This window comes from Bacillus rossius, chromosome 12 (assembly GCF_032445375.1).
Source record: "Bacillus rossius redtenbacheri isolate Brsri chromosome 12, Brsri_v3, whole genome shotgun sequence".
Classification (NCBI taxonomy): Eukaryota; Metazoa; Arthropoda; class Insecta; order Phasmatodea; family Bacillidae; genus Bacillus; species Bacillus rossius.
The window spans coordinates 21451406-21471516 of NC_086339.1; the positions used below are offsets into that span (position 1 = coordinate 21451406).

General features: G+C 38.8%; 1 protein-coding gene across 1 annotated transcript in view; it reads right to left on the reverse strand.

The window, feature by feature from the left end:
• The window catches only part of LOC134537267 (alpha-1D adrenergic receptor), a 243861-nt gene that overhangs the window by 16766 nt on the left and 206984 nt on the right, over nt 1-20111 (reverse strand). The window contains exon 4 of the mRNA XM_063377539.1: nt 17949-18167. Within this exon, the coding sequence (XP_063233609.1) occupies nt 17949-18167 (219 nt within the window). The remainder of the gene's footprint in view (nt 1-17948; nt 18168-20111) is intronic.

Consider the following 20111-nt stretch of genomic DNA (forward strand, 5'->3'; position numbering starts at 1 on the left):
TTCCAGATATTTTTATAATATTTTTACACTTGCAGGAAGACAACTGTATCACTACAAAATAGTGTTCACAGTAATACTGGGTTCATATTCTTACCCGGGCATTTATGTTGTCCCAGTACCTCAAATAGTTAAACCGTTCCCAGAGTAGCTTTCCAGTATTAACCTCGCACATAATAAGCCTGATGCAACAAAATAATAAGTCAAATTTTGCAATATTCGACTATCTTTATCATTATTTTAAAAAAGTGCGCTTGAATGAAACATCAATTAAATATAAAATCGTGAGCCAATTTTCTTAACAAATACACAGTATTATCTCAAAAAAAAAAGGTATATCATCCATGCGTAGCAATGTGTTGTACAAATTTTAATTTTTTTTTCTTGTAGTATTACAAACTATTTCTTGGCAATATTTTTTTTCCAATGGAATCTTTTGTAAACGTACAGAAAATTGTTTTTTTTTCTCCCGTTGCAGAACATACTACTTATGAGTGTTTTACACACTATTCTCTAATTACAGTTCTATTTTCTTTTGAGAGCAAAATACTTGCACTCATTATGTCTGTTACCAACTTCACATTTGGCTGGTATCGCGGATTCACTATGCGTTTCTGTCACTGCGCATTGTTTAGCAGCCGTTTATTAATTACACTAGGATGATTTTGGTCATTTTTTAAACCCTCCCCCCCAAATGTAAGGGCACATAAGATTTCTCGGACCCCCGTCCCCATTCTTACATACGATTTTACCTAGAGTTCCCATTAAAAACGTTGATGCCGTTAGAAAACGTTCAGTTACACAAAAAAAGTTTCATTTCACATAAATAAATTATAAATATTTTTAAAATTATTTAGTCTTTGGAGGATGCGTCTTATAATTAAAGGTAATATATGATGCAGTATTCGCAGAAGCCTAGCCCTTGGGTGCTTTCAAGAACCTGCACCCGGAGATTCATTCCTTAATATTATTCAGAAAAAAACCCGTTTCCGAATATTTTTACTCTACAAAATAATTTAAAAGCGGAATACGGAAACCGACCTGCACATATTCTTGAATTCCTTTAGTGGATCGACCCCAATCCACCCTTCCTGAGAAGAACCCAGGTTTTAACTCATCTGGAATCGATACCCGGGAGGTCTTTGTGGAAGTAGTTGAATTGGCGTAACACAATTCATTTCAAACTTTGATATTTTTATTTGTTCCTTCAAGGAATTGTGTTCTTTGTACCGAATTTCCCTTCATTAGAAGACTGTTAATTAAGAAATTAACAAGCAGTTGTCGACGGAGAACATTTTTCTTTGTTCTGCAAACAAATAGATACCTTAGACATCAAAAAGTTCAGTGCCAGTTCAGGTTAATTAAGTATTGTGTAGGCATGGTAGGAAAAAGAGAGAAACACAAACATTGTTGACATCGCACTGCTGTAAAAAGGAGTTGTTAGTGTTATATAATTATTATACTCTGTTACGTTTCTAGTAACTGGTCCGACTTGTTGAGTATTAATATTTCGTTTGCATAAGTTTTATCGTAGCTGTCAATAAAACTGACAAACTAGTTATTTATAAATAGTTTACACTCGAAATATGGTTAAAAAATATAAGCACATACGAGAACCATACAGTCCCGGTTTTATGATTTTTTTAAAAGTAAATTGTAAAATAACCTGTAATTGGCTTATGTTATTAAGGTCACTGCAGATTAAATATATCTGATGTTCACCTTCATAATATATTCTCTTCCGATGACAATCAAGAAAAAAGAAGCCTGTAATATATCACAATATAGTCATGCGCCAGGAGTCGGGGGCTAGAGCCATCTTGGATTGTGACATCACGGCAGCAATCATGGATGACCTAAACATTGGACTTTTACATTGACCTCTGATATTGACCTTGACCCCGTCCACCATACTGGATTCTTTAATAATGAATTCCGCCATTTTGTTAACTAGAACTTTCCGCCATCTTGTAATCGAACGCCCCATTACCAAACATTGCACTTTTTCGTTACTTCGACATCACCATCGAGTATTTCACTCCTTAATGTTGCAATTTTCGTTACGGTAGAATGTTTCGCCCTTTCTCATTATGACATCATGTCTCCAATTTTAAATCACGACACATCAGCCATTTAGATTTCTAGAACTTTCCGCAATCTTGTCGGCTATATTGGCTGCCATATTAAATTCCGTGATTACTATACAAAAAAATTGGGAAACATTTAAAAATAAAATAATCACTTTATAGAATTTTAAGTAAAAAAATCACGTCATGCATTTTGGAATCCTTGGTTCTGGTGGAAAATTCTAAAACACAAAATGGCTGAAGTGAAATCGTAATTAGAAATGGCACATGTAATGTTATAATTCAAAATGGCGGAAGGTTCTACAATAACGAAAAGTGTAACATAAAGGAGTGAGGAACTCGGTGGTTATATCACTGTAAAGAAAATGTGCAACGTTTGGTCATGGGGAATTTGATTCCAAGATTACAAAAATCTAGAAAAGAAAATGGCAGCATCTAATATTGCGTAATCCAAAAGACAACCGGGGTCAAGACCATTTTCAATGTCAAAGGTCAAGGTGAACGTAAAGGGTAAGGTCAAAGTTCAAAATTTTAAGGTCATCCAATATTGCCGTCGTGACGTCACCATCTAATATGGCGAACCCAGGCTCCGGATCCACACCCCATCTGGCGCAGGACCGGCTATAATATACTACTGAAGCCCGGGGAAGAAATACGTTTTCAAATGTTTTAAAATAATTTGAAGTAGTCGGGTTGGTGACATCTTGCGACCGTGAATTTGTTGCATGGACCGCGAGTTGCGTTTTTGCGTGGTTGCATCCCTGTGCGCAGTACATCAGCCCGGCCTAAGGGCGCGCCCGGCCTGGACCAGTTGGACAGCCCCGCTTAGTTTTAATTAGCCCTAGGAGATGGCACGCCGGTGTGGGGGGGGGGGGTGTAGGGGGGGTAAAGAGAATGAAGTAACTGCCTGGAGAGTAACGACCGGCCAGGACAGGACAGGAGAATACAGGCACCACAAAAAGTTTGAGACCATCAGTAGATTTTGGTTGTATAAACTGACGGTTGGAAATAAAAAAAATATTTAACTACAAAATTCTCAATCAAAACATTATTAACAAAGTAATTAATAATTTCCAATTATAGTAATTATTTGTTAAACAAAACCAAATTTCGACTTAAAGAAAATCTTTACAACAGTTTAATTTTTTTTTAAAGGTTTTAGAAAAAAAAATAGATTTTCCATAAATTATTGTTTATTTTTGACAAACCTGTACGTAGTTAAAAAAAAAATAATAACTCCCGTAACAAATCGGCATTTGTTTTGAAAATAGTAATTTAAACAGATAACAGTCCAGAGAAAAAAAAACATTCCTACTGCCTGTAAAATTTGGTCGATTCAAAGTATTTCTCGAGCATGGGAAGCAATTAAACCAGAACTTTAGTGTTAAATATCAGTACACTAAATTGTTTGATGGTGTCAAACTTTTGGCGGGAGCTATGACGTCAACGGCCCAGCACGGGGAAGTTGGAATAAGAGGCTTGCGCGGTGCTCCGTTGACGCTGTTCCCCCAGCGAGAGTAATTAAAAAAAAAAAAAAAAAACCGACTCCCCCTCCCCTCTCGGACGGACGGCGGCGGCGCGGGAAAAGTAAACGGAGTGCGAAATGAGAAATAAGAGCGCGTGACGCGGAAGCGAGAGAGATAGATAGAGGAGGAGGAGTGAGAGAGAGAGAGAGAGAGAGAGTACGTACGTGTCTGCCTCGGAGAAGCTAACGACGAAAAAAGTGAGCTTCAAGAGCGGGGAGGTCGATGACTCACAATGCCAACACGGCTTTCGCACGACCTTCACGCGCATATTTCGGGACAAGAGCTTTGTGCGTTCTTTGAATGGTTCTTGCAATGGGGGAAGATTAATACGCCATTGCTGACTACACCGCATGTCGTAAAGAAAACCCTTCAATAATAGACCGACAAGATGGATAAGTATACAAAACAGATGAATGTGCAAACACATAGAAAGCAAGCCAAAATCAGCCGACGTTAAAATAATAATAATAATAAAAAGCATAGACAGTACAGAAAATCCCTGAAATAAATAAAAAAATATATATAAATAAATAATAACAATGACAGCAATGACGAACACAGCTGTCAACGACGAGACAGGCTGATTTTGGCTTGCTTTCTTATGTGTTTGCACATTCTTCTGTTTTTGTACATTCATCTTAATCCGTTATTGAGGTAATTTAATGAGCAATGGCGCAAGTCTTAAAAAAAAATCTCAAAATTTACCTTTTTGTGTTTACCTTCCTGGTTTTCTAAACATCAAGTACCATTGCGCTAAACTAAAATAAATTTGAATATAGTTTATTATTTAAATTCGTGAATAAATAAACAATGTAATACGATAGTTATTAAAAAAGAGGCAAGTTTCTTAACTCACAACTTCGGGCGTTATTTTTCGTAGCCACTCATCGCCAACCCAAAAACATTAAAGAAAGCATAATCACATAATGTTTCGTTGTTCACAGTGTCTTTATCTATTGCACTTACGTCAAAACGCAGTTTCGTTGATAATACACGATTTTATTATAAACCTTCGGGTATTTCTGGTATTTTACCGCGCGTGGGATTAAAAAGAAGGTTTTCTTGATGTTCACGCGGGGAACTAGCGAGGGAATATGATTTAATGCCAATGCCATGTCAATGGGTAGAAATTGATTTTTAGTGAAATAATATTGTTTCTTTAAGACAAACTTTATTAACATTCACAATTGATCGCATCTTTTAATTATCATTTTCGAGTGGAGAAATATCCAAATCTATAACATTTAAAATGAGTATACTACGCGCATGCGTTCGAGTGCCACGCATTCACTCTCGCTCTGTCTCTTTCTATTCCCCTTCCCCAGGAGCGTTGAACGTTTAACGCAACAGTCCTTTCATACTCCCTCCATGGTAGCGTTAAACGTTTAACGCAAATTTGTTGGAAGTCGCATTATAAGTTTCACTTCAAAAATTCCACTTTGAATTTACGAAAGCGACCCGGATAAAAAAATCATGCAGGGATCTTCGTATACTTTACTGATTTCTTTGTCAATAAACGAGTACATTGTTTATTTAATTAAACATTTTATTTATATAAAGAATTACGTATTGGAATATTAACAAAACATAAAAAAATAACGGGAAAAATCATCAGCAGAAACACATGCACGTGCCTTTGTGACTTCTTCAAAACGGAACACAGAATTCAAAAAGTTTGAATCCGGCGTATTTTCTACGAAGGACCGAATTTGTCTTGAATGACGACTAACACTCAGTTGAAATCAGTAAAAATTTACTGTCTTTTCTAACAATGCTGGTACATTCCACCTACATATTTCTTCCTTCTCCCCTGTTCTTACATCACGTGATACAGCTTTACGACCGCAGCACTCTTATGTCCGTCATCAGACCGGGTCTGTCGAGATGGCGGAGCTAAACTCTACGATAATCGGTCTTTAGGCCCGGTTGGTAAAATACGCAAGGGAAAAACACGCAAAAAAAAAACGCAAGTGCAAAAAAAAAACGCAAAATGAAGTTACCTAACCTCATTTCGGATTACAAGTTACTAAATTGCGCAAGACGCAGAAACGCAAAATAAGCATTGCCCAAAATTTCAACGTCTTGCTTTTTGGCTTATGTTTCAACCTTCAATATCATTTAAAGTTAAGTGTTCTTAAAAATTTGGAAACTAAGAGACGTTGTGTGTATAATTTTTTCTTTTCGTAAATTTTACGGTGTGATTAAATGCACTTTTAAATCCAATTATTGAGAATCTGTGTTCACGATAACGTGATAATGTGCTGATGACAAACATGAAATAATATTTAAAAAAATAAGGCCCGAGGAAGAGTTTTGTTTATACATTTTTTTTAAAGGTTGCAGTAATGGCGACTTTCTCTTGAGTGACTTTCTGGTGTATACGACTGTTGGTTTCTTGCTTTAATTACGTTTAGGGGGTCTCTCTCTTTGCGTTCCTTGCGAAGTTTATGAACTCGGCTTCAATCATGTTAAGACATTTTTTTTTGTTTCTGAAATTCTGGATTTTCATTAAGAACTGTTTCGCAAATGAGAAAATATAATAAATTTGTGATTTCACCAGCCGAATAAACTCGGAAAATGGCTTCTAGAAGGTGACGACAAAGTATTTAGTAGGACAAAATTTATAATTATATCAGCCCAACTATTTACACACAGCAGAATAAATAATGGAATAATCTTATCAAATTAGTGCACTGTCATCGGTCCTCGATAAATCTACAAAGTTTGAATGAAATCTGGCCGTTTAAAGTGGGTCAAAATCGCACCCAAAGGAGTCGGTTACAAACATACAAACAAACATACAGGTGAAGCTAATATAAAGCGTGTAAAAATGCGTTGTATGTCTCGAGAAACAGAATAGCTACAGAACACAAAATGAAATACATACACAGGATGCTCGCAGAGAATTAAATGGGTTGCAGGGAATGCTGGAACCAGCAATTTTTGGTTGAGGAACGCGTGTGTCCGGTAACGAAATGCAGGTGTTAGACGTGACCACAAAAATCATTCAAACGTGTCTTAAGCGAGACACTCGAGGAACCAGTTTTTGAGGATTTCAATGCTGCAAAGTTCTCGAGGTAAGTTCGGCAGATTCGAGTTGACTATGAAAACAATTCCGTTGTGTCGTTTTGCAGTGTTCACGACAGTACCACGGATAGGACTATAGCGCTGACACAAGGTCGACGGGAGTCGGGGTCAAATGCGCGGCGAGCTACTTCACGTGCGAACCGCACTGATGTCCAGCGAGCGACGCCGACGGGCAATGAAAACAGTCGTATTGGACACGTCCGAATCACGTTCGACGTGACATCACGCAGATATCTCGGAGCTGTCCGGTGACATTCAACCGAACGCTCGCCCGGCCGACACGCGCAGAGACGGAGCCGAAAAAACCAACCGCGAGCCCCTGTTCCCCGGGGGTAAACACCGCCGGCGCGGGAGACACACGCGCGCCATCACTCCCGACCCACGCTGCTCTGCTGACGGTCGCCACCTTGCGCAGAGACGCGCGTCGACACACACACTCCAGAGTCCGCATTCCGGCTGCACGCCCAACAAGACCAAACAAGTGGTTTCAAGTGCTGAACCGGAGCTTATAGTAGGTACACATATACAAAGCAACCTCATCTCTCTATCTCTATACATGTCCCTCTATAAATCTCACTATATTTCTCTTTATCTCGCTGTATATCTCTAAATCTAAAAATTGGTATATCTACATCCATATCTAAATCATTCTCCCTATCTATATCTCTCAACATATCTATATCCGTGTATCTCTTTCTCCCTATCTCTCTATACCTCTCTCTATATCTGCCTGTGTTTATATCTTCCTATCTTTATCTTTACAAAACAGGAGATGAATACAAAACATTATTTTATTTTATATCTTTACCTCTCTCTATATTTTTATGTACCTTTTTACTTGTCACAGGTGTGACACACACATAAAAACACGCCCGTTTTCGAATGCACCGATTGTGTCAAAATTTCGAAGCAAATCTGCGAAGAACTTTATGAGACTTAAGATTTTGAACGAACGAACATTTACACTTTTATTTGTGTAGCTAGAAAGACAACTAAGCTACTGGATTTTATTTAATTCATGTTTCACAATCATCGCCGAATTTGTCACTAGAGAAATTATTATTTCTTTGAAATAATTTGAGTAGAAACACGTCACAAAAATATGTGAAAAATTAAAGTTACCCCCAATTGTTTACACGCCATGTTAACTAAGAACGCTGGTTTAAGTTATCCAGGGATCTTCGCAATCCAGGGGTGACCGCAAGGGGGGTGGGGTCATAGGGGAATATATCTCCCAATTTCCCCTTGAAGTTATAAAAAAAATAGGCGATATCTCGGTGAAGGCGGCATGTTATTTTGGATGGTGCAAGGTGAGCTGTTACAACACCTGGAACTACAAGCAACACGGGAAGTGAAGCATGTTGAGCATGATAATGTAACCGTCCATACCGCTTGTTAACGTTAATTTTTTTTCAATACAAAAATTTTAATATTTTTATTTTTAAATTCCACTCCCAAAAAAATATTCTTCTGTCCGCCACTGTCAGTAAACATAAGGTCATCTTCGTAAAATAAACGGATACTGATTTTACATTCTGTGAACAAGAACTCGCAAAGATTATTTTGGAGTATTTAATAAATATTTAAAAGAAAAAAAACTTTTTGAGGCCACAGCAAACAAATTTTTTTTACTTACACGCGCGTGTGTACGTTGTTTTTAACCGAACACGGTACGCTGAAGCCATAAATAGGCGTAGTTTATACGAAGATTCCGTCATATTTAACTGCAATGAATACTTAGTTTATTTAAGGTGCTTTCTTCATTGCAAAGTATGCAAAATTACTGAAATATCTTAAAGTGTACGAACAGCCCACGGATCCAAAACAGTCTATTTTTTTTTGTGAATGGAACAGAAATATTCACTTAAAATGACATATATTAGTGAATTTATACATTTACGTGAAAATAAAAGTATCACTACAAAATAATATGTTCGGATTCTTACCCTGACATTTATGCTGTGTGTGGTCCCAGTACCTACAATACTTAAAGTTATTTGTAAAAAGGTTCCCTGAATAGCTTTTGACGCCCCCGCAAGCCCCTAGGGAGCGTCGTGAACCGCGTAAAATTGCCGGGAATTACCTGGTATAGTGTATCGCCATCCGACATATCAGCAAAATAAGTTACGGCACACAATTCACCCAAACCTCTCGGCATTCAACGCGGGTATAGAAAATATCAGGGCTTAATTTAAACAACAAAAGAAAGGAATTTGCTTGAGAAAGCACAACTTTTGCGGCAAATACGACAAGACAATATTTATTAATCTGAAAGTCTGACATCAAACTATTACAAGCATAAAAAAAATATAAGCATTCGCCGGTACCTATTAATTAAATCGGGCCCGATGCTATAAACTATATAAATATATTCATACCCAACACATGATAAGGAAATATAAAAATACCCTAATCTTAACATCAGTTACCAAGACACTTTATATTTATTTAAAATCTCAAATAAACCAAGTTCCAGTTAGTAAAGGCCTTCCTGGTTACGCGACGTGCTCAAGTGTTCGGGGGACAGGTACCCTTAAAACGTTCAACGCGAGTCTCTACCATTTGAATTTTATCAATTTTTTACTTCACGTGTCCATATCCGAAAATTGTTACATGTAACTGGGGGAACCAGACCTCCGATGTAAAATGACACTCTCAGGCTTGATGTAATTATTTCTGCCACCAATCTCTTGCAGTATAACTCCGTGGCACAAGGGGAATCACAAGGGAAGTCACTCACGTATCGGCTCGGCGTCTCCGTTGGATTAGCGAATCCTCGCTAAACCCCACTGGTCCTCAGGCCAGTCGGTGCTGACGGCTATACCAGCCGGAAGGAGCCTCGTTCCGCCGCGATAGAACAGCGGCTATCATCTTCACCAGCTATACAGCTACTCTTCCACACACGTATCAACGAGTTATTTGCTGGCCAAGCCGGCCCCACACTCGCAAAAATCATTTTTAGCGAGGCCCCTGGCGCGAACCGAATCACACTCGCCGGCCCGTCGTACAGAACAGCTGATCGCCTGCCATTCCCCTCTCCTCCTTCAACCAAGGGAGGGGAAAAAAGTCTGTCCCTCGCGCGCATGCGCGCCGTGCTCGTGAATTGTTTCATTTTACCCCGATCACAATTTGTCCAACTTTGCTCTGTCGCATTAATAATTAAAATACTTTTATACAAATGCAAATATATAACTACATTATAACTATAGCTAATAAACACAATTATTTAATGGTATTCAAACTAACTGTTACCAGGTGCTCCCAGGCGACACTAGCGCTGAAAAACGTTACCAACATTTCAAAAATACCGCCGTACGGATAACACCAATACTCAATATAAACTATACTAAAGGAAAACTATAATATAAACTTCCTTTTAATTTTCTAGTAAAACAGTACCCCGAGAAAAGGGGTACAATATCCCCCCCCAAAAAAAAACTTTAAAAGTAAAACTAAGGTAAAAACAATTTCTTTGGGCAGGTACCAATAAAAACATAGAATAAAACATTTAGACACATATAGAAGGAAATAAATCACAGCCTTAGAATCACAAACAGATTGCGGAAAATTTCTCAAAAACATGAGTCAAGAGACATGATAGAACACACACTGAATAGAGTGGTCCCTCACTCCGAAAGTTAAACTAAACTTACCCCAAAACTAATGCACAAAAAAAAATTACAAAAAAGTTATGAATAACAGAAACGTATGGCGCGTACCATACTCTTTACAATCTCTAATATATAAATACTAACAAGACTAAACCCTAATAACTTAGCAAACTATAAATTACCATATTTAAGATTTCCTAGAATAAGGTTTAAGATGGCTAATATGTGCTTTTTTCACCAACTTCCCTTTTTTCACATCTTCTAGAAGCACCGTAACTGGACCTAAAAACTTCCTAATTATAAAAGGCCCGGCAAACGCAAATTGCAATTTAGCACTAAGGTATTTTCCCTTATCACTGGCTAAAAATTGGCGGCATAACACTTCTTGACCTTCCCTATAAGGGTTTGCAATTCTCCCCTTATTATATTTCTGGGCTAACTTAGAGCGAGCTTTATCCAGATTTTTTGACACCTCGGTCCAAACCTTCTCCAAAAGGCGGGGGCTAGACACCGTAAAGTTAGTTGGCTCAATTCCCCATATGTTCAACAAGGGATGACATAATTCTCGTCCCAAAAATACACTAGCCGGGGTGTAACCTGTGCTTCCATGTTGCGTCATATTTAATCCAAGATTTAAAAATTCCAGTGACTCATCCCACTTCCTATGCTGTTCATGGTGAAAAATCGTTAACACTGCTTTCACCCCCTTATTCAATCTTTCCACTAAATTCGGTTGCGGATAGTGTGGACTAGTGTTTACGTGTTTAATACCCCAGCTAAAACACATCTGCTGGAAACTGTGACTATTAAAATAACTCGCATTATCTGAAACCAATTGCTCGGGTCCCCCAAAAAGCTTCCAGACTCTCTCAACTAAGGCGGAAATCACCCTGGCGCTTTTCATGTCCCGCATAGGTAATAATACACAAAATTTACTGAAACCATCTAATAAAATTAAAACACAATTGTTCCCTTTCAATGATCGGGGGAGGGGCCCAAACACGTCAACATAGGCCCTTTCCCAGGGCCTGGAAAGGCTTTCCACTGAATAAAAACCTACCTTACTATTCACCGGCTGCTTCGCTAATTGACAGGCTTCGCACCCCTTTACATACTCTTCCACATCCTTTTTTAAACTTTCCCAATAAAAATGCTCAGAAATTTTATCGAGGGTTTTCTGTTTTCCCCCATGTCCCCCTATTACTGAGTCGTGAAAATAACGTAGAATCATGGGCCTCATCAAAACAGGGATTACCAGCCTTCTCTTTCCACCTTGCACTCTATAAATTTGGTCTTTAAATATCTGAAATTCATCATCTTTCGATCCTCGCATACGAGTCTTAATATTTTGTATTTCTTGATCCTTATCCTGATATTCTTTAATATTTTCAAAACTTTCCGGAAAACCCCACAGCACATTACAAACTTCATTTTCCCTTGGTTCGCCATTCTCGCCTTCTTCCTTACTATCACTGCGCTCATTTTCACTTCCTTCGCTTTTATCATCTCCCTGCCAACTCCCTACCTCTTCCTCGTCTGGCTCGCTACAAAAATTCTGTGAATCATACATTCGAGAGAGGGCATCGGCAATAACGTTTTTACGTCCCTTAAGATGGTGAATTTTAAACCTAAAACGGGTTAACCTCATAACCCATCTTCCAATTTTCCCCAATTGGCGGGGATGGGAGAATAACCAAGTTAATGCTTCATTATCAGTCCACAGATCGAATTCCGCGTGCTCTAGAAAATTTTCAAATCGCTCAATAGCATAAATACATGCCAACGCCTCCTTCTCATAAACGCCATATTTTTGTTCATGCCTATTCAATGTTCTACTTACATACATAATTGGGTGAAACCCGTCTTTACCTTCTTGAAGCAAAACTCCCCCTAACGCTTTGCTAGAGGCGTCTACTTGCACTACGAATCTTTTTTCAAAGTCCGGTAACATTAATATAGGGGGTTCAGAAATCGCTTTTTTCAGTTTCAAAAAGGCTTGTTCTTGCTCATCTCCCCATACAAAAATTTGTCCTTTCTTTTTTAGCTGATTTAGGGGAACACAAATATCGGCATACTCAGGGATAAATTTACTAAAAAAACCTATCATTCCCAAAAACCTCATAACTCCTTTAATGTTTTTTGGCGCAGGGAAATTAACAATTGGGGCAATTTTTTCGCGGTCCATTTGTAATACACCCTCCCCTACTTCAAAACCCAGGAACTTAATCTTACTTTGCGCCCAACACACTTTTTCCGGGTTTACTGTAAATCCGGCATCTCTTAATTTTTCCAGGACCTTTCTCAAATGCTGAAGATGTTGCTCAAAACTCTCGGAAAATACACAAATATCATCTAAAAAACTTAAAACAAACTTATATTGAAAATCCTGCAAAATATTTCCTAAGATACGAGATAAACATTGCGCTCCAAAATTGACCCCAAATGGTACCCTCTTCCATTCATACTGCCCCCAGGGTGTAACAAATCCTGTAAACTTTTGACTGGTTTTTTCCAGGACGCACTGGTGAAAAGCAGCATTTAAATCTAACACCGTAAAATATTTAGCTTTGCTTAAATATTGAAAAATAATTTCGATTTTTGGTAAGGGGAAAGGATCCAGCCTAATTTTCTGGTTGAGCAAACGATAATCCAAAACTAAACGATATTCTCCCGGCTTTTTCTTTTTTACTAAAAACGCCGGAGAAGCATAATTTGAGCTGGAAGGGGCAACGATGTCTTGTTTCTCAAGTTCCTTAATTATTTCCCGGAAAGCTTTCAATTTGGGAGGGGCACATTGGTATGGCACACACTTAACCGGGGTGTTATCTGTCAGCTCAATTTTATAGGGAGCCAACTCGCATTTACCCACCTTTTTACATATCACGTCATTAAAATCCTCTATGATCCTCTCTATTTGCTTCACCTCTTCCGAATTTAAACGCTCCTTCACACCCTCAATACCACCACAAATAACCCTACCTTTCATCCCTTTTCCAAACGGTACTTTCACACTTGGTTCAAACCCAAACCTCACTTCTTTTCTTTTACAATTAACAACTGCCTGGGTATCCGTGAGGAAATCCATCCCCAAAATCAGATCGCTGACTAAATTCGGCATGACAAAAAACTCCCTGTCCCAGGAAAACTTATCAATTTTTACATGCAACCTTACCCGTTCAGCGCACTCATACACTTTCCCGTCCGCTAATTGCACCTTAATCACTTCTTCTTGAACAATTTTCTTCCCTTTAAATTTTTTATTTTCTCGCTGGCATTCCACAAAATAATTTCTGTTTATAAAACTTTTATTTGCACCCGTATCCACAAGTGCTTTAACCACCTTTCCCTCTATTTCAACGCCAATATTGAAAGTGTTTGAACTCCTCATCACCGCTAAAAAATGTTTATTTCCGAACCTAAATCTACGTAGCTCGGCTTTCATGCCACACCTCCGTGCCCAATGCCCCCGTTTACCGCAAAAACCACATACCACATCTTTTGCTGTATTCTTTTTGCACTCCTTCAACACGTGACCCCTCACTCCGCAACCATAACAAGCCCTTAATCCCTTATCCTCAGCGACGTATTTGACTTTTTTTCTTTTAAAACAAAAACGGGCTAAATGCCCGGCCCGCCCACAATAACTACACTCACATTTTTCTTGACCTCTCCTACTCATTACTCTATCCCGCTCCACAATCTCACTCTCGACCTCCTTATCCTCCTCTCCTATCCTACTGCTACCCACACTTACTACATCAGTCTTATTATCCACTCGCCTTTTATCATACTCACGACGCATGAACATAACATTATCGACCTCAACAGCCCAAAAATTCAATTCCACTAAATTCTCCGGAAATTTAACAAAACTGCATTCCCTTCTGATATCAGGATTCATATTTTCGATAATTATATCGACTACCGCCCTTTCACTCAGCTCCAATCCAAAAACCTTCAAATACAACTTAATATCATTTACATATTCCACAGTTTTTTCATCAAATTTTTGAAACCTAAATATATATTGTTGCATTAATCCCAATTTTTTTCTACGCGGGCACAAACTACTCCATAAATTTTCTTTCACCTCGCTCCAATTTTTCTCGCGTTTTATGCCGTCGGTAATAATAGTGTGGGCTACACCCGAACATTTACTTGCCAGACTTTTCATCAAAATTTCCTGATTCACCTTATAATTTAATTCCAGGAATTTTTCTACTTCCCTACAAAATAAAATCCAATCTTCGATTTCCCCCCGTTGCAAGTTGGGAATCGCCTTAATATTCTCTAACCATGACATTTTTTCCAGTTTATTTTCCAATTCTCTGTCGACACGTCGCGGAAGTTGTTTATGCGATTCCTTGCCTTCTTTTAACATTTCAGCTAGTAATTGCAATTGCAACATAGGCCAATCATCCTTCTCATCTACCACTACCCCAAGACTTTCTAAATTACTAACCACATTTTCTTTCGTCAATTGGTGAACCCACTCCGAAATGGCGGTCTCGTGTAACCCCGGCACCCCTTTAATACCTTCCATGATAACTTTATTTTCAACTTGGCCTTCCGGATTACTTTTTTCCTCAGTCTTTAAATATTCAAAAAATAATTTGCGAAGCTCGTCGGGGTGCACATCGTCAGTTACAGTCAAACCCGCAGCCTGGACGTTACTTAGTAACTCGGGCTTAGTCAGCTTATAGATCCAGCTAACAGGCATCATTGAAATTACGCCAATACTAATCACAACCGCTATGCTTAGCCACAAGCAAATTCCAGTAGCAGAGTGGCGCATTTGACGCCCCCGCAAGCCCCTAGGGAGCGTCGTGAACCGCGTAAAATTGCCGGGAATTACCTGGTATAGTGTATCGCCATCCGACATATCAGCAAAATAAGTTACGGCACACAATTCACCCAAACCTCTCGGCATTCAACGCGGGTATAGAAAATATCAGGGCTTAATTTAAACAACAAAAGAAAGGAATTTGCTTGAGAAAGCACAACTTTTGCGGCAAATACGACAAGACAATATTTATTAATCTGAAAGTCTGACATCAAACTATTACAAGCATAAAAAAAATATAAGCATTCGCCGGTACCTATTAATTAAATCGGGCCCGATGCTATAAACTATATAAATATATTCATACCCAACACATGATAAGGAAATATAAAAATACCCTAATCTTAACATCAGTTACCAAGACACTTTATATTTATTTAAAATCTCAAATAAACCAAGTTCCAGTTAGTAAAGGCCTTCCTGGTTACGCGACGTGCTCAAGTGTTCGGGGGACAGGTACCCTTAAAACGTTCAACGCGAGTCTCTACCATTTGAATTTTATCAATTTTTTACTTCACGTGTCCATATCCGAAAATTGTTACATGTAACTGGGGGAACCAGACCTCCGATGTAAAATGACACTCTCAGGCTTGATGTAATTATTTCTGCCACCAATCTCTTGCAGTATAACTCCGTGGCACAAGGGGAATCACAAGGGAAGTCACTCACGTATCGGCTCGGCGTCTCCGTTGGATTAGCGAATCCTCGCTAAACCCCACTGGTCCTCAGGCCAGTCGGTGCTGACGGCTATACCAGCCGGAAGGAGCCTCGTTCCGCCGCGATAGAACAGCGGCTATCATCTTCACCAGCTATACAGCTACTCTTCCACACACGTATCAACGAGTTATTTGCTGGCCAAGCCGGCCCCACACTCGCAAAAATCATTTTTAGCGAGGCCCCTGGCGCGAACCGAATCACACTCGCCGGCCCGTCGTACAGAACAGCTGATCGCCTGCCATTCCCCTCTCCTCCTTCAACCAAGGGAGGGGAAAAAAGTCTGTCCCTCGCGCGCATGCGCGCCGTGCTCGTGAATTGTTTCATTTTACCCCGATCACAATTTGTCCAACTTTGCTCTGTCGCATTAATAATTAAAATACTTTTATACAAATGCAAATATATAACTACATTATAACTATAGCTAATAAACACAATTATTTAATGATATTCAAACTAACTGTTACCAGGTGCTCCCAGGCGACACTAGCGCTGAAAAACGTTACCAACATTTCAAAAATACCGCCGTACGGATAACACCAATACTCAATATAAACTATACTAAAGGAAAACTATAATATAAACTTCCTTTTAATTTTCTAGTAAAACAGTACCCCGAGAAAAGGGGTACACTTTCCAGTATTAACTGAGCTCGTTAATATAAATATAATACAACAAAATAAAGTCTAAGTATTGAGTATTCTGTTATATTTTACATGGTTTAAGAAAATTATGCTTGAATGAAACATCAATTAAAATATGAAAATTATCAGTATTATCTCGTATTTCATACACGCAAGAATAACCACAGCAATTTTTGCACAAATGTTTACAATATCTTTCTTGTGGTATTACCAACTATTTATTGGCAACTGGCATTTTAAGGAATCCTTTGTAAAAGTAAAAAAAAAAAAAAAAAATTCTTCTTGGTACTGCTAACTTTTGTTCCTTCTGCAAGTGGCTGTAAAACAACTTCTTTTGTTTGTCAGCGTTCGTAAACTAAAACTTTGCGATGGTTTGACATGTGCCAGTTGGGTAATTAGCAGCGACGACACTACTTTGCGAAATTTCAAATTTGAGACACGTTTATAATGACACTTTTGAGGAGAATGCAACTGACAACAAGGGCGCGTGAGTGAATCATCGAAACTCTACCCAAAACTTATTTCATATGGAAATAGCTACGGCTATTACGGCACTCGTGATGCTATAGTTCTGACTTTAGAGATCAAATAGAGAAAAAAAAAATAATCAGTCCAAGTTACACGAATTTTTCATAAAGTATATCCAAGCGAGTTATAATCTGCGAATGAATGATTTAGAATCCGTGCGCTAGTGCCGAAATTACCGGGAATTCCCGGTTCTGGAAATCGTTGGCGGTTCCGTATACCCTTAACCGAGCCGATGATTCCTAGGGATAGAACACGGCCCCCACAAGGGTGGGGCTGGGTTGAACCCTGGGTCCAGTGCCCGGACCTGTTTATTTTTAAATGTTTTAACTATTATAATTTTTACAAACTATAAAAACATACTGAATATTTTATAAATAAAGCTTAGTCTGGACTTGACTTGATGTAAGTTTTTGGACATAAGCCATTGCTAAGCACTTTTTCTGTAGAAGAAAAATAAAAAATAAAAAAATAATATAGATAAGTAAATAAATAAAAATACCCAAAAGACAAAAAGACACAAATTAAGCAAAAACAATTTTTTTTACTTATTTATTTTTATTTTTTAGTTTTCTTCTACAGAAAAAAAGTGCTCAGCAATGGCGTATGTCCAAAAACTTACATCAAGTCATGCACTCCCATTGCACAAATCTTTCAAAGATAATATTAGTTTGGACTTAATAAAATAGTAACCATAATAATTATACCCTGTATTTTCAGGTTAAATAACATTCTGAAAAAGAATGTAGGTACGAAATAATCCATGCAATTGTAATGTAGCACGTGACTGAAAAATTAGGGTTGTGATGGGGGAGGGGGGGGGGGGGAGGGTCGTCTCCGATCCCGGGTCCAGGGAACGTAATCGAATGCGGGGGCCATGGGACAGAATGTCTGGAACGCGAACCCGCCCTCACCTGAGGTTGAGCGTGGACGGGCCCATGTTGAGCTGCAGCCTGAGCGAGCGCAGCCTGAAGTTGCGCGTCTCTCGCGCAATGTTCTCCGGCGTCTGGGTGCCCTGGTCGCGGCGGCCACTGGCTCCGCCTCCGCCGCCTCCGCCGCCGCCGCCGCCGCCGTTCGCCACGAAGCTGAGCTGCGGGTGCGACGAGCTGACGCGCAGGCTGGACGCGCCGTCCCTGGGGATGGCGAGCAACGAATCGATTAGTCGTAAATATCGATGTCACATGGCAAAACATTCATGTTTCTGGTATCGGATATTAAAAAAAAAAATCGATATTTTCTTCCCATGATACCGAATTAAAATAAGATAATACATACATATTTAGGTTTTGTTTTCACAATTTCTAAAATGATATAAAACCCCGTTCATTGTAAACCCTTACAGTACAATTATTTTTTGATGATAGAAAGAGCCTAACTTATTTTAGGTAATTTCATTATGAAAGCTTAGATGTATCAAACATATAATAATATTATAATTTTTAAAAAAGAGGACCATGGTTCGATATTTGAATAAGATGATATACATTTTCTAGCCGATATTTTATCGGCATCGGTATCATTCAAACGATGTAATTCTAAAAAATGTGCCAACCCTAGCCTCCTTGGAGACAGATTACACACACTCCGACGAACTACTGCACCATCCCTACTGTCTTTTCCAAGAAACAAAATAGATTTGAAAAAAAAACTTTAAAAAAATATTGCTATGATTACTCGTTATTCATTAACATATTTCAGCTAGAAAGTATGTATATATATATTTATAATAAGTACATATTTACATGTTCATATTACCAACTCGACATAGTAGCTGCCACGGAAAATTACAGGGAACAAGGCAGTTCAAGAAGCCATTGAAAAATTTCAAACAACCCAAACAAAGTCAACAGATAATATGGCTACAAGCTGGACAAAACATGGGTGCCACTTGTGACAAAATTCAACAGCAGAAAGCAAAGGAACGTCTACTCAGGGTCTATAACCAAAATGACCAATACAGCCAATGGTATGAGAGCGAGCATGATTGGTCGATACAGAAGTCAACAGCGGAAAATGTCCTCCCCTGATTGGCTGACACCTCAGCCAATATGAAGAGGCCTGAAAGTATATATTTATATAGCATTACAAACTCCTAGCTCTCAGTTGATTTCTCATCTCTGAAGATGCTTGCTGCAATGCAGATCGAAACGTCGGTACAATCTAACACTTCGCCGTGGCTCGAAAACCGAGATAGTTCATTAGAAAATGGCCTTGAAAACCGGCAATCTACCTGTTCATTGTTCATGTAAATTACTAAATGATGCAGTATAATTAACTGGCTTTTGTGGTAAATTTACACATGCATGCCTGTGTGTATATACAACGGAGTAAAAAAATACAACAATGACATACTTACCATATAATTGCAATTAGGCTTTCACATTTTTAACAGTAATTTTACTTAAGCACTAGAGTAATAACACACCAACACATGTACATATGTGTAAAAATACACAAACATCAGTGGAGTCTCTGGAAAGGTTGCTGCCACATAAATTTTGTGTTAATGTACGAAAAAAAAAATTGTATAGTATGTAGTTTTTTTGGAAGAAATTGTTTATTTTATTTAATAAAATAATTTGAGTGGAATGATGGCTCAACGCCTCACATGATTTTCCTACCCCTCATTTATCGGATGATCCTCTACAATAAAGATGCCTGATGCAATGCGGTGCGAAACGCCGGCACAATCCACCACTTCAACGCAGCTCAGCCTCGACTGCTGACATGTTTACGATATAAAGGAGAGGGCGAGAGAAGTGGTAAAATCTTAAACTTAGAACTAACTGCAACGGAGCGGTTCGTGATCAAAAGCGGGCACGAATGTGTAGACAAACAAAACACGCGTGTTTATTTTTCTATTTTTCAAATCCAGGTGCTTTCGAAGAAGTGAGGAATCCCGTCGTTCGCTGCTTGGACACGTCCGAGACATGGTCTGCTCTTGTGTTCGCTGCGGCGAGCAGATACAACTGCGCGTGTGGTTTGCGAACGTTGGTTGCAATGGTGGTAGGCCACACCGAGAGGGAAGCCTAAGATGTACATCAAGTTCTGTCCCTGCCCGAACACGCCCGAATATT